The following is a 16098-nucleotide window of genomic DNA, read 5'->3' on the forward strand; positions in this document are numbered from 1 at the left end:
GGAGAGGGCTATCTGTCTATGTAGTGTGGGGGAGAGGGCTATCTGTCTATGTAGTGTGGGGGAGAGGGATATCTGTCTATGTAGTGTGGGGGAGAGGGCTATCTGTCTATGTAGTGTGGGGAGAGGGATATATGTCTATGTAGTGTGGAGGAGAGGGCTATCTGTCTATGTAGTGTGGGGAGAGGGCTATCTGTCTACGTAGTGTGGGGAGAGGGATATCTGTCTATGTAGTGTGGGGAGAGGGCTATCTGTCTACGTAGTGTGGGGAGAGGGCTATCTGTCTACGTAGTGTGGGGAGAGGGCTATCTGTCTACGTAGTGTGGGGAGAGGACTATCTGTCTATGTAGTGTGGGGAGAGGGCTATCTGTCTATGTAGTGTGGAGGAGAGGGCTATCTGTCTATGTAGTGTGGGGAGAGGACTATCTGTCTATGTAGTGTGGGGAGAGGGCTATCTGTCTATGTAGTGTGGGGAGAGGGCTATCTGTCTATGTAGTGTGGGGGAGAGGGCTATCTGTCTACGTAGTGTGGGGAGAGGGCTATCTGTCTATGTAGTGTGGGGGAGAGGGCTATCTGTCTACGTAGTGTGGGGAGAGGGCTATCTGTCTATGTAGTGTGGGGGAGAGGGCTATCTGTCTATGTAGTGTGGGGGAGAGGGCTATCTGTCTACGTAGTGTGGGGAGAGGACTATCTGTCTATGTAGTGTGGGGGAGAGGGCTATCTGTCTACGTAGTGTGTTCTGAACAAGGCAGCTAGCCCACTGTTCCCCTGAACAAGGCAGTTAACCCACTGTTCCCCTGAACAAGGCAGTTAACCCACGGTTCCCCTGAACAAGGCAGTTAGCCCACTGTTCCCCTGAACAAGGCAGTTAACCCACTGTTCCCCTGAACAAGGCAGTTAGCCCACTGTTCCCCTGAACAAGGCAGTTAACCCACGGTTCCCCTGAACAAGGCAGTTAGCCCACTGTTCCCCTGAACAAGGCAGTTAGCCCACTGTTCCCCTGAACAAGGCAGTTAACCCACTGTTCCCCTGAACAAGGCAGTTAGCCCACTGTTCCCCTGAACAAGGCAGTTAACCCACGGTTCCCCTGAACAAGGCAGTTAGCCCACTGTTCCCCTGAACAAGGCAGTTAACCCACTGTTCCCCTGAACAAGGCAGCTAGCCCACTGTTCCCCTGAACAAGGCAGCTAGCCCACTGTTCCCCTGAACAAGGCAGCTAGCCCACTGTTCCCCTGAACAAGGCAGTTAACCCACTGTTCCCCTGAACAAGGCAGTTAGCCCACTGTTCCCCGGTAGGCCGTCATTGTAAATAAGAATGTGTTCTTAACTGACTTGCCTAGTTAAATAAAGGTTACATTAAAACAATACATGCCTTCATATACAGCTCTGATTTGGTCAACTGTGCCTGCTGTTATTAGAGTCTTACAGTGCACCAATACGTCAACGGATGTTGTGGTCGGTGGTGTAAAGTACTTAAGTAGTACTTTTACTATCTGTACTTTACTTTTTATATTTTTGACAACGTTTACTTGACTACATTCCTAAAGAAAATAATGTACTTTTTACTACATACATTTTCCATGGCATCTTAAAGTACTATTTACATTTTAAATGCTTAGCAGAACAGGAAAGTTAATTCACACACTTATCAAGAGAACATCCCTGGTCATCCCTACTGCCTCTGATCTGGCGGACTCAATGGACACACATGCTTAATCTATAAAGTACCGGAAGTCGGAAGTTTACACAGGTTGGAGTCATTAAAACTCGTTTTTCATCCACTTCACAAATGAATTGTGAACAAACTATAGTTTTGGCAAGTTGGTAAGGACATCTACTTTGTGCATGACACAAGTACTTTTTCCAACAATTGTTTACAGACAGATTATTTCACTTATAATTCACTGTATCACAATTCCAATGGGTCAGAAGTTTACATACACTAAATTGACTGTGGCTTTAAACAGCTTGGAAAATTCCAGAAAATTATGTCACGGCTTTAGAAGCTTCTGATAGGCTAATTGACATCATTTGAGTCAATTGGAGATGTATTTCAAGGCCTACCTTCAAACTCAGTGCCTCTTTGCTTGACATCATGGGAAAATCTAAAGAAATCAGCCAAGACCTCAGAAAAAAATTGTCGACGTCCACAAGTCTGGTTCATCTTTGGGGGCAATTTCCAAACGCCTGAAGGTACCACGTTTATCTGTACAAACAATAGTACGCAAGTATAAACACCATGGGACCACGCAGCCGTCATACCGCTCAGGAAAGAGACGCGTTCTGTCTCCTAGAGATGAACGTACTTTGGTGAGAAAAGTGCAAATCAATCCCAGAACAACAGCATCGGACCTTGTGAAGTAGCTGGAGGAAACAGGTACAAAAGTATCTATATCCACAGTAAAACAAGTCCTATATCGACATAACCTGAAAGGCCACTCAGCAAGGAAAAAATGCCATAAAAAAGCCAGACTACGGTTTGCAACTGCACATGGGTACAAAGATCGTACTTTTTGGAGAAATGTCCTCTGGTCTGATGAAACAAAAATAGAACTGTTTGGCCATAATGACCATCGTTATGTTTGGAGGAAAAAGGGGGAGACTTGCAAGCCGAAGAACACCATCCCAACCTTGAAGCACGGGGGTGGCAGCATCATGTTGTGGGGCTGCTTTGCTGCAGGAAGGGCTAGTGCATGTCACCAAATAGATGGCATCATGAGGGAGGAAAATTGTGTGGATATATTGAAGCAACATCTCAAGACATCAGTCAGGAAGTTAAAGCTTGGTCGCAAATGGGTCTTCCAAATGGACAATGACCACAAGCATACTTCCAAAGTTATGGCAAAATGGCTTAAGGACAGCAAAGTCAAGGTATTCGCAAAGCCCTGACCTCAATCCTGTAGAAAATTTGTGGGCAGAACTGAAAATGCGTGTGCGAGCAAGGAGGCCTACAAACCTGACTCAGTTACACCAGCTCTGTCAGGAGGAATGGGCCAAAATTCACCCAACTTATTGTGGGAGGCTTGTGGAAGGCTACCCGAAACGTTTGACCCAAGTTAAACAATTTATAGACAATGCTACCAAATACTAATTGAGTGTATGTAAACTTCTGACCCACTGGGAATGTGATGAAAGAAATAAAAGCTGAAATAAATCATTCTCTCTACTATTATTCTGACATTTCACATTCTTAAAATTAAATGTATTTGGTTAAGGTGGATGTAAACTGTATTTGGTTAAGGTGGATGTAAACTGTATTTGGTTAAGGTGGATGTAAACTGTATTTGGTTAAGGTGGATGTAAACTGTATTTGGTTAAGGTGGATGTAAACTGTATTTGGTTAAGGTGGATGTAAACTGTATTTGGTTAAGGTGGATGTAAACTGTATTTGGTTAAGGTGGATGTAAACTGTATTTGGTTAAGGTGGATGTAAACTGTATTTGGTTAAGGTGGATGTAAACTGTATTTGGTTAAGGTGGATGTAAACTTCCTACTTCAACTGAGTGCTGAAGCGTGCCCCTGACTGTCCTTAAATTAAAAAACAAGAAAATGGTGCCATCTGGTTTGCTTAAACTAAGGAGTTTTAAATTAGTCATACTTTTACTTTTGATACTTAAGTATACTTTAACAATTACATTTACTTTTGATACTTAAGTATATTTAAAACAGATACTTTTAGACTTTAACTCAAGTAGGATTTTACTTGGTGACTTTTTCTATTAAGGTACCTGGGTCCTTTTTCCACCACCTGTGGTTAGGGGGCTTGGACATGAGGGGACACTATTGGTTGTACACTAAGCACTACAGACCAGCCCAACACCTCAAATCAAATGTCCCACATCTGCATTATTGAAAATATGTCAACTGAAATTAGGAGGTGGGGTCTGGTGGTACAACAATAGTTATTCAACAAGTCTATTATGCACCATGCGAATCATAGCCCCAGCTAGTTCCAACAGTTCTATTCTAAAGCAGTGTTGGTTTATCTGCAGGTTAATACTGATGAGGCCTGTCATAAATACAGTATCGGCCAAGTGATGCTGGTGCTCCATTGGTGAATACCACCTGCCTGCCTCACGACAGAGGCCCATAATCTGTTTAGAAGATGTAGCCTAACTGCCGTCAAAATACACATTTTATATTGAGACCAGATGTCATTTGGTGAACCGGTCAAAAACGTGTTTGGTCGTTGTGACGTGTCGTTGGCAACCATTCTACTGGTGCAGTCTCTTAGCCTGATGCGTATGCGTTATAAATCAATGGACAGTGAAAATTGGAAGGCTCCGTGATTTGAGCCTGATTTCACGTGAACACAAAACAACACCGCCGGCGACATTGTTGTGCATGACCGTTGATTCTGGCGAGTCCGAAAAAAAATTGCCTACATCGCATGTGAAGGGGAACAAACATGATTTCCCATCAATGGAAGGTTAGGACAGCGTTCTGAGAGGATAACTTACCAGATACGCGCCAACCGTCCCCTGCGCCAGCATCAGCGCACATTCCGATACGAGAAATATTTTGATATTAGAAAAACATGAAGTATGTTTCTGGTTATCATCGTGTTCGGGGTCTTCGGTACTCCTCTCCGTACAGATCTGAGTTTTCACCTGCATCCTTTCAGAAAAGGGACGGCTGGAAGCCACACAGATCCAGTCTAATGATGACCATTTCCAACGCGAGATAACCTAAGTCTATTGCAGGAGAACTAGCTGTCACTAACCGGCTCGAATGATTAACCCTGCTACAGTATGTCCACACACCATAAACATGGTCGGCAAACGGCAATACATTATTCTGAAGACCTTATTGGTCTGGTGGGTCCGGGCGCTTCTAAACATCCCTGGTGCGTCGACTCAGCTCCAGCAGGAATGAATGCCCCCCATCAGACGTAACGTTGAAGGACATTGTTTTACCGCCGATGTTATGTTGATCTCTTTAACCGCGGCAATGATCAGATTCCATAACAGCGGACAGTCGGAATCCAGGTCTCCATATCGTGCAGGTTGTTTTTCACAGAGAAATGCAATGATCACACACCGTACCGTGCGTGTTGCGTTACTACGTAGCCACCTCTCTCAGTGCAGCTGGGTAACCTGCACCAAAGTACCACCCCCAAGCTCTCTCGCTCTGCCTCTCTTTCTCTCTGCCCAGTTCTCTGCTCTCTGCCTGTTTCTCTCCCTTTCTCTGCCCAGTTCTCTTTCTCTCTGCCTATTTCGTTCTCTCTGCCCAGTTCACTGCTCTCTCTCCCTTTCTCTCTGCCCAGTTCTCTGCTCTCTCTGCCTGTTTCTCTCCCTTTCTCTGCCCATTTCTCTATCGCTCTGCCTCTCTTTCTCTCTGCCTATTTCTTTCTCTCTGCCCAGTTCTCTGCTCTCTCTGCCTATTTCTTTCTCTCTGCCCAGTTCTCTTTCTCTCTGCCTATTTTGTTCTCTCTGCCCAGTTCACTGCTCTCTCTGCCTGTTTCTCTCCCTTTCTCTCTGCCCAGTTCTCTTCTCTCTCTGCCTGTTTCTCTCCCTTTCTCTGCCCATTTCTCTATCGCTCTGCCTCTCTTTCTCTCTGCCTATTTCTTTCTCTCTGCCCAGTTCTCTGCTCTCTCTGCCCAGTTCTCTGCTCTCTGCCTGTTTCTCTCCTTTTCTCTATCTCTCTGCTCTCTCTTTCATCTCTCACACATCTTAAATTTAAGTAGTCCATCCATTCCTGATGCTACTCACTGTTTCTTATCTATGCAGTCACTTTACCCCCACCGACATGTACAAATTAGCTCACTAACCTGTACCCCCAACTGGGTAACGGTACCCCCTGTATATAGCCTCGGTAGCGTTATTTTAATGTGTTACTTTTTATTTTATATTTTAATTGATTTTATTTAGTAAATATTATTTATTAAATATATTTCTTGAACTGAATTGTTGGTTAGGGCTTGTAAAGTAAGCATTTCACAGTACAACACCTGTTGTATTCTGCCCATGTGACAAATACAATTTGATTATGTCCAAGTATTGATTTTCTACATTTGTATTTGTATTTATTAGGGATCCCCATTGCCAAGGCAACAGCTACTCTTCCTGGGGTTCAAATACATTAAGGCACTTACCTCACACATAAAACAACAGATAAAACAGTACATCATATAACATTACACCATTACATATCTACAATACAAACTGTATAAAACCACCATACAACAATATTACAATGTACGTGTGTGTGCGTATGCGTGTGTCTGTACCTGTGTGTGTGTGTCTCTTCACAGTCCCCGCTGTTCCATAAGGTGTATTTTTATCTTTAAAAAAAAATCTGATTTCACTGCTTGTATCTGTTACCTCCTAAATAGATCCACGGACGATGCCATCGCCATCGCACTGCAAACTGCCCAATTCCATCTGGAAAAGAGGAGTACCTCTGTCAGAATGCTGTTCATTGACTAAAACTCAGCCTTCAACACCATAGTAACCTCCAAGCTCATCGTTAAGCTCGGGGCCCTTGGTCTGAGCCCTTGGTCTGAGCCCCGCCCTGTGCTACTGGGTCCTGGACTTCCTGACGGGCCGCCCCACAGAAAGGCTAACAACATCATCAAGGACACCAACCACCCAAGCCATGGCCTGTTCACCCCGCTACCATCCAGAAGGCGAGGTCAGTACAGGTGCATCAAAGCTGGGACCAAGAGACTGAAAAACAGCTTCTATGTCAAGGTCATCACACTGTTAAATAGCCATCACTAGCCGGCTACCACCCGGTTACTCCACCCTGCACCTTAGAGGCTGCTGCCCTGTATACATAGACATGGAATCACTGGTCACTTTAATAATGTTACTCTACCCTGCACCTTAGAGGCTGCTGCCCTCTATACATAGACATGGAATCACTGGTCACTTTAATAATGTTACTCCACCCTGCACCTTAGAGGCTGCTGCCCTCTATACATAGACATGGAATCACTGGTCACTTTAATAATGTTACTCCACCCTCCACCTTAGAGGCTGCTGCCCTCTATACATAGACATGGAATCACTGGTCACTTTAATAATGTTACTCCACCCTCCACCTTAGAGGCTGCTGCCCTCTATACATAGACATGGAATCACTGGTCACTTTAATAATGTTACTCCACCCTGCACCTTAGAGGCTGCTGCCCTCTATACATAGACATGGAATCACTGGTCACTTTAATAATGTTACTCCACCCTGCACCTTAGAGGCTGCTGCCCTCTATACATAGACATGGAATCACTGGTCACTTTAATAATGTTACTCCACCCTGCACCTTAGAGGCTGCTGCCCTCTATACATAGACATGGAATCACTGGTCACTTTAATAATGTTACTCCACCCTCCACCTTAGAGGCTGCTGCCCTCTATACATAGACATGGAATCACTGGTCACTTTAATAATGTTACTCCACCCTCCACCTTAGAGGCTGCTGCCCTCTATACATAGACATGGAATCACTGGTCACTTTAATAATGTTACTCCACCCTCCACCTTAGAGGCTGCTGCCCCTCTATACATAGACATGGAATCACTGGTCACTTTAATAATGTTACTCCACCCTGCACCTTAGAGGCTGCTGCCCTCTATACATAGACATGGAATCACTGGTCACTTTAATAATGTTACTCCACCCTCCACCTTAGAGGCTGCTGCCCTCTATACATAGACATGGAATCACTGGTCACTTTAATAATGTTACTCCACCCTCCACCTTAGAGGCTGCTGCCCTCTATACATAGACATGGAATCACTGGTCACTTTAATAATGTTACTCCACCCTGCACCTTAGAGGCTGCTGCCCTCTATACATAGACATGGAATCACTGGTCACTTTAATAATGTTACTCCACCCTGCACCTTAGAGGCTGCTGCCCTCTATACATAGACATGGAATCACTGGTCACTTTAATAATGTTACTCCACCCTGCACCTTAGAGGCTGCTGCCCTCTATACATAGACATGGAATCACTGGTCACTTTAATAATGTTACTCCACCCTGCACCTTAGAGGCTGCTGCCCCTCTATACATAGACATGGAATCACTGGTCACTTTAATAATGTTACTCCACCCTCCACCTTAGAGGCTGCTGCCCTCTATACATAGACATGGAATCACTGGTCACTTTAATAATGTTTATATACTGCTTTACTCATTTCATATGTATATACTGTACATTGAGCAGCACTTTGAGATATCAGCTGATGTAAGAAGGGCTATATAAATACATTTGATTTGATTCTACTGTATTGTAGTCAATGCCACTCCAACATTGCTCGTTCTAATATTAATATATTTCTTAACTCCATTCTTTTACTTTCAGATTTGTGTGTATTGTTGTGAATTGTTAGATATTATTGCACTGTTGGAGCTAGGAACACAATAATTTTGCTACACCTGCAATAACATCTGCTATGTATGTGACCGATAAAATTTGATTTGAATAGAGTTCCATGTAGTCATGGCTCTATGTAGTACTGTCCATCTCCCATAGTCTGTTCTGGACTTGGGCATTGTGAAAAGACCTCTGGTGGCATGTCTTGTGGGGTATGCATGGGTGTCCAAGCTGTGTGCTAGTAGTTTAAACAGACCTCTGGTGGCATGTCTTGTGGGGTATGCATGGGTGTCCAAGCTGTGTGCTAGTAGTTTAAACAGACCTCTGGTGGCATGTCTTGTGGGGTATGTATGGGTGTCCGAGCTGTGTGCTGGTAGTTTAAACAGACCTCTGGTGGCATGTCTTGTGGGGTATGCATGGGTGTCTGAGCTGTGTGTTAGTAGTTTAAACAGACCTCTGGTGACATGTCTTGTGGGGTATGCATGGGTGTCCAACCTGTGTGCTAGTAGTTTAAACAGACCTCTGGTGACATGTCTTGTGGGGTATGTATGGGTGTCTGAGCTGTGTGCTGGTAGTTTAAACAGACCTCTGGTGGCATGTCTTGTGGGGTATGTATGGGTGTCTGATCTGTGTGCTAGTAGTTTAAACAGACCTCTGGTGACATGTCTTGTGGGGTATGTATGGGTGTCTGAGCTGTGTGCTGGTAGTTTAAACAGACCTCTGGTGACATGTCTTGTGGGGTATGTATGGGTGTCTGAGCTGTGTGCTGGTAGTTTAAACAGACCTCTGGTGACATGTCTTGTGGGGTATGTATGGGTGTCTGAGCTGTGTGCTGGTAGTTTAAACAGACAGCTCGGTGCATACAGCTTGTCAACACTTCTTCGTGATGAAGTCAGTCTCTCCTCCACTTTGAGCCATGAGAGATTGATATGCATATTATTAATGTTAGCTCTCTGTGTACATTTAAGGGCCAGCCCTGTTGCCCTGTTCTGAGCCAATTGTAATGTTTCTAAATCCCTCTTTGTGGCAACTGTCGTGGTAATTTCCTGGATTACTCAATAATGAGAGAGCCAACCTGTAATGTAGGTTTGATAGTTATATTTTCAATAATGATTGGTTAGCTGTTATGTGACAATTAGGTCAAAAACTATATTTTAGTTTTTGGTGTAGATGGCCAAGGAAGTTGCACAGAACTTCCCCAACATCCCAAATTGATATGGAACCTTCAAAAACACATGGAGCAACTGCAAAAAGAAATGGCTGAGGATATACTAAAAATGTCTGGTATGTATTGACATTTAATTCAAAGTAAATGTAAATTCTTTATTTTTATGTAGTTGTGTGGGACAGCCATATGTTCAGTTCATGCCTGTGATTTCAGAGTTCAACAAAGCCAACAACCGCTTCCTCTGTGCCACTGATAAAGAACCTGAATGTGGCCCAAAGACTGACTGGGTTAGTCACTTTATTTAACATGTTTATAATCTTTTAACAGTGACGGCATGTCAGGCAATTTATGATATAACACAATGGATGGCTAATTCATCATCCGTCATACTGCATTGATATTTGATATTATTTATAACATGTTACGCTTTGTTTTGTTTTAGATTGAATGTTTTGCATGCCAACGGTGGTTCCATGTGCTGTAACTAGGAATGAAGACAAAAGAGTTCAACAGAGTAAAGAACACAAACTGGAAGTGCAGTCTTTGTTGAAAATGTATGCTAAACCCCATCCACACTGAAGAGGACCTGAAATGTACATCAACCAGGGATAAAGAGAAAGTTAACGTTGTGAAATGTTTCAGGCTTAATTGAAGTTAAGTGTCTGTTGACATGTTGGAAAATATTAAAGGTCTACAATTTCTGTTTAATTTGTCAATATTACATTTTTAATCATTGATTTACTGGCCCCCATTACTGTGGTTACATGTTCAGTATATGTATTGACCAGCCTACCTCACCAGCTCCCTCTCCATCCCTGTTCAGTATATGTATTGACCAGCCTACCTCACCAGCTCCCTCTCCATCCCTGTTCAGTATATGTATTGACCAGCCTACCTCACCAGCTCCCTCTCCATCCCTGTTCAGTATATGTATTGACCAGCCTACCTCACCAGCTCCCTCTCCATCCCTGTTCAGTATATGTATTGACCAGCCTACCTCACCAGCTCCCTCTCCATCCCTGTTCAGTATATGTATTGACCAGCCTACCTCACCAGCTCCCTCTCCATCCCTGTTCAGTATATGTATTGACTAGCCTACCTCACCAGCTCCCTCTCCATCCCTGTTCAGTATATGTATTGACCAGCCTACCTCACCAGCTCCCTCTCCATCCCTGTTCAGTATATGTATTGACCAGCCTACCTCACCAGCTCCCTCTCCATCCCTGTTCAGTTTATGTATTGACCAGCCTACCTCACCAGCTCCCTCTACATCCCTGTTCAGTATATGTATTGACCAGCCTACCTCACCAGCTCCCTCTCCATCCCTGTTCAGTATATGTATTGACCAGCCTACCTCACCAGCTTCCTCTCCATCCCTGTTCAGTATATGTATTGACCAGCCTACCTCACCAGCTCACTCTCCATCCCTGCTTTGGACAATTATTAGCATGACTCTCGTACTTTGCCCTTTTCCTTTATGGTTGATATTAACGATGAAAGGAGATATTATCTGTCTCTGTCCTATTGTGTACCGCTGTAAAAAAAGAAAAAGGTAAAATAAGTACTTAGAACTACTAATTATTGTAGATAAATATGAAAGAAAAGGATAAACACAACACTGGACTGAACCCTCTAATTGTCAAACTAATATTAATGTCCAGCAATATAGAAGATGCCTGACTAGAGGTTATGCAATATGGGTGTATATCCACTGCACGCTTCTTAGGTGTGTAATTGACATGACCAAGGGGCTATTGCAAATTTGAAACTATGAAAAATGTACGTTACACTGCGTGATTTTACAGTACACAAACAAGAGTGTGGAATATAGAAGGGTAGTCAGCGGACATTACGTCACATGACCAAGGAGCTATTGAAATTTTACATTTTCAAAAATTCATGTAAAATCATGTGAGATGAAAATGGACAAACTAGGGTGTGCAATGTGTGTCTATGCCATTGGGTTAGCTACAACCAGTTTTGAAAGTGTTAGGAGTAATGGTTAAAGAGCTATTGAAATTTGAAAAATGTGATTTGTCACTATGTTGACGGTCCCTAACTGCTGTTGGTGGACGTAAGGAAAACTACAGGCGAATATCCGTCGAATATCCAACCTGAAACTGTCTTTACCTCGGTGTTAACTCTCACCGTAGCCAATTAGCTTGAGTGCTGTTGGTTACAAGAAGCAGAGTAAAGGGAGGCGTTGTTGTCATGACGACACTACACAACTCACCGGAAGAGAATGTGTTGCTAGGTCAGTGCTTTACGGGATCATTTTCATTTTCAACTTCAATTGGGTATGTCCCAAAGATCCAATTTAGCAAAGATCATATGTCAAGGACGGGATTAGGATTTGGTTAGCCAATTTCTGACGTGAAAGGTAATAGTAACTTCAAAGTGAACAATGAAGCCAAATGTAATTTTCTTTTGTGTCGACAGTATATTAACTAGCAAGTAGTTCTGTGTCTCTTGTCAGAAGAGTTTTGAGAAAAGTCTGTGTGCAAAGCTTACAATGTTTCTTTCCAATGCCACTGATGCTAACGTAACGTTAGCTAATAACGAGACAAACAACATTAGCTAGCAACTCGGGTAGGAAAACTTTTCCATTCAGTGTTAAGGCAGAACACTCTTGATTGGTTGATCGATCAAAAGGGGTATGATGACTTCAGTATTTAACCTTCCCAGGTATTGATGACGTTACGACTCACCGATTTCTCCGCAGGATGCCAGTATACATCAGGAAAGGGCCTGCAGATATCCCCGAGCCCTCCGACAGCGGCCAGGGTGATGACGAGGAGGAGTTGTTCCTGAGTGACCCAGATCAACTCCAGGACCAGCTCCCCCAGCCGTTCAGAATGATAGACAAGGTCCTGGACAGACTGGTAGACAGGGCATGGGACTTCATCTCAGAGAGAGAAACTGTCAGGGTCACAGAGCAAGCTAATACAACTATACCCATTATGCAGGTCTCAGGGGACGTAAAGGTACTAACCCATATATTTCCTCATTTATCTTCTTTTAGCCTTATAAAACGAATGTTATGTTATTGAAATGATGAAACTTGATGCATAAACCCCAGTCTAAATGTTTCCACCACATGATAGCACAACACATATCCTGTGTTTGTTCCCAGCTCCCTGTGAGGACCAACTGCATGGTCTGCTCTGAGGATGGCAGGTACATCTTCCTGGGTCACCCCCACGGCCTGTCTGTTATGGCTCAGCCCCAGGGTATCACCACCTCTTCCTCTCCCTACTGTGTGCCAGTATGGCAGGAGGACCAGGTAGAGATCACCTCTCTTCACATCACCTGTCTGGGGGAGATGGCCTACCTGCTGGCATCACTGGATGATATGGGTAACACCACATATTTAAACAGAACACTATTATATCATATGTCTGTGGGTATTATATCATATGTCTATGGGTAACACCACAGAATTACACTATTATATCATATGTCTATCGGTAACACCACAGAATTACACTATTATATCATATGTCTATCGGTAACACCACAGAATTACACTATTATATCATATGTCTATGGGTAACACCACAGAATTACACTATTATATCATATGTCTATCGGTAACACCACAGAATTACACTATTATATCATATGTCTGTGGGTATTATATCATATGTCTATGGGTAACACCACAGAATTACACTATTATATCATATGTCTATGGGTAACACCACAGAATTACACTATTATATCATATGTCTATCGGTAACACCACAGAATTACACTATTATATCATATGTCTGTGGGTATTATATCATATGTCTATGGGTAACACCACAGAATTACACTATTATATCATATGTCTATCGGTAACACCACAGAATTACACTATTATATCATATGTCTGTGGGTATTATATCATATGTCTATGGGTAACACCACAGAATTACACTATTATATCATATGTCTATGGGTAACACCACAGAATTACACTATTATATCATATGTCTATCGGTAACACCACAGAATTACACTATTATATCATATGTCTATGGGTATTATATCATATGTCTATGGGTATTATATCATATGTCTATGGGTATTATATCATATGTCTATGGGTATTATATCATATGTCTATGGGTATTATATCATATGTCTATGGGTATTATATCATATGTCTATGGGTATTATATCATATGTCTATGGGTATTATATCATATGTCTATGGGTATTATATCGAATGTCTATGGGTATTATATCATATGTCTATGGGTATTATATCATATGTCTATGGGTATTATATCATATGTCTATGGGTATTATATCATATGTCTATGGGTATTATATCATATGTCTATGGGTATTATATCGAATGTCTATGGGTATTATATCATATGTCTATGGGTATTATATCATATGTCTATGGGTATTATATCGAATGTCTATGGGTATTATATCATATGTCTATGGGTATTATATCATATGTCTATGGGTATTATATCGAATGTCTATGGGTATTATATCATATGTCTATGGGTATTATATCGAATGTCTATGGGTATTATATCATATGTCTATGGGTATTATATCATATGTCTATGGGTATTATATCGAATGTCTATGGGTATTATATCATATGTCTATGGGTATTATATCATATGTCTATGTTTCTTCTACAAACTCCTCACCCACCTCCTCCTTTTCCTCCAACTCCTCACCCACCTCCTCCTCTCCCTCTTCCACCTCCTCTCCCTCCTCTTCCTCCATCTCCTCACCCACCTCCTCCTCTCCCTCATCCACCTCGTCTCCCTCCAACTCCTCACCCACCTCCTCCTCTCCCTCATCCATCCCCTCTTCCTCCATCTCCTCACCCACTTCCTCCTCTCCCTCATCCACCTCCTCTCCCTCCTCTTCCTCCAACTCCTCACCTCCTCCTCCTCTCCCTCATCCACCTCCTCTCCCTTCCCTTCCTCTCCCTCCTCTTCCTCTCCCTCCTCTTCCTCCACCTCCTCACCTCCTCATCCATCTCCTCTCCCTCACCTCCTCCTCTCCCTCCTGTTCCTCCATCTCCTCACCTCCTCCTCTCCCTCTACTTCTTCCTCTTACACCTCCTCATCTGACTGTAGGTGTTGCCAGACTCTTTGCTTATTACTCAGAAACCAGCCACCTGATAAAAGTCATGAATGAAACAGTAAGTTTGGTCTTTATTTTTTCCATTGGCTCATTCATCCCCCTCCCTCTATTCTCTCCCCTGTAAATGTTCCCCAGGCCGTTGCTGGAAATGAGTGTGTTCTCAGTTAACTGATCTGGTAAAATAAGGGTTAAGTGAAAAATAAATCCTTATTTAATGACCATTTTTGATTCAGTTTAGTTTTTTTCGCAATATGTTATTGTTAGGAATTCGGTCAGTCAGTTTTCCATTATAACATCCCACCTTTAGGGGGCAGCATTTAGGTACTTTGAGCACCAGCAAGGCTAGATAAGTGAGTGATTGCTCACAGGTGTGAGCGAGCTTAGTGCTATCCGGAATCCTTGGGACTAGGGCTGTGGCAGTCATTACATTTTGTCAGCTGGTAACTGTCATGCAAATGACTGCCGGTCTCACGGTAATTGACCTTTAATTAACATAAACACATTTAGCATCTCCAGGTCTCCATACAAGCCGCTGATGCGCACCTTTTTAAAGAAAAGTCTAAATCCATTTAATATACACCATCACAATACATCTATAATTTATTTCAGGTCTAAAGAAACATTATGATATGAAGAAAATGTATTTCAGAACAACAGAATATCATTTTTATGTTTTTCTGCCAAGTGTAATATGCTGTAGGCTATTGTATAACAGCACAATCATTTTATTAAATCCTGTCATTTTGGTGGGGCTTGGGCTCATGTATAGGCCCAGGAGTATGTCTCAGCTTGGGCTCATGTATAGGCTGAGGAGTATGTCTCAGCTTGGGCTCATGTATAGGCTGAGGAGTATGTCTCAGCTTGGGCTCATGTATAGGCTGAGGAGTATGTCTCAGCTTGGGCTCATGTATAGGCCGAGGAGTATGTCTCAGCTTGGGCTCATGTATAGGCCGATGAGTATGTCTCAGCTTGGGCTCATGTATAGGCCGAGGAGTATGTCTCAGCTTGGGCTCATGTATAGACTGAGGAGTATGTCTCAGCTTGGGCTCATGTATAGGCCCAGGAGTATGTCTCAGCTTGGGCTCATGTATAGGCTGAGGAGTATGTCTCAGCTTGGGCTCATGTACCCAGTATGTTCAGCTTGGGCTCATGTATAGGCTGAGGAGTATGTCTCAGCTTGGGCTCATGTATAGGCCGAGGAGTATGTCTCAGCTTGGGCTCATGTATAGGCCCAGGAGTATGTCTCAGCTTGGGCTCATGTATAGGCCCAGGAGTATGTCTCAGCTTGGGCTCATGTATAGGCCCAGGAGTATGTCTCAGCTTGGGCTCATGTATAGGCCCAGGAGTATGTCTCAGCTTGGGCTCATGTATAGGCTGAGGAGTATGTCTCAGCTTGGGCTCATGTATAGACTGAGGAGTATGTCTCAGCTTGGGCTCATGTATAGGCTGAGGAGTATGTCTCAGCTTGGGCTCATGTATAGGGTGAGGAGTATGTCTCAGC

At 43.2% G+C, this 16098-nt stretch overlaps 2 protein-coding genes and 1 long non-coding RNA gene across 3 annotated transcripts in view; 2 read left to right on the plus strand and 1 right to left on the minus strand.

Moving 5' to 3' along the window:
• Window positions 1–5139, minus strand: part of LOC139575135 (solute carrier organic anion transporter family member 3A1-like) — a 51624-nt gene extending 46485 nt beyond the window's left edge. Inside the window, exon 1 of the mRNA XM_071400138.1 lies at window positions 4458–5139. Within this exon, the coding sequence (XP_071256239.1) occupies window positions 4458–4613 (156 nt within the window). The 5' untranslated portion in view covers window positions 4614–5139. The remainder of the gene's footprint in view (window positions 1–4457) is intronic.
• Window positions 5140–9434: 4295 nt separating this feature from the next.
• On the plus strand, window positions 9435–10199 carry LOC139575169 (uncharacterized). Its single transcript, XR_011674898.1, has 2 exons — window positions 9435–9778; window positions 9934–10199. It is a non-coding gene; the product is annotated as an uncharacterized lncRNA (long non-coding RNA).
• A 1273-nt stretch (window positions 10200–11472) lies between these two features.
• Window positions 11473–14751, plus strand: LOC139575170 (WD repeat-containing protein 93-like). The gene is made up of 4 exons (XM_071400170.1): window positions 11473–11871; window positions 12214–12475; window positions 12625–12847; window positions 14591–14751. Exons 2-4 carry the CDS (start codon window positions 12215–12217, stop codon window positions 14719–14721), a joined length of 615 nt encoding a protein of 204 aa, XP_071256271.1. The 5' UTR covers window positions 11473–11871; window position 12214; the 3' UTR covers window positions 14722–14751.
• The last annotated feature ends 1347 nt before the right edge of the window (window positions 14752–16098 follow it).

Source organism: Salvelinus alpinus, chromosome 5 (assembly GCF_045679555.1).
Source record: "Salvelinus alpinus chromosome 5, SLU_Salpinus.1, whole genome shotgun sequence".
Taxonomy (NCBI): domain Eukaryota; kingdom Metazoa; phylum Chordata; class Actinopteri; order Salmoniformes; family Salmonidae; genus Salvelinus; species Salvelinus alpinus.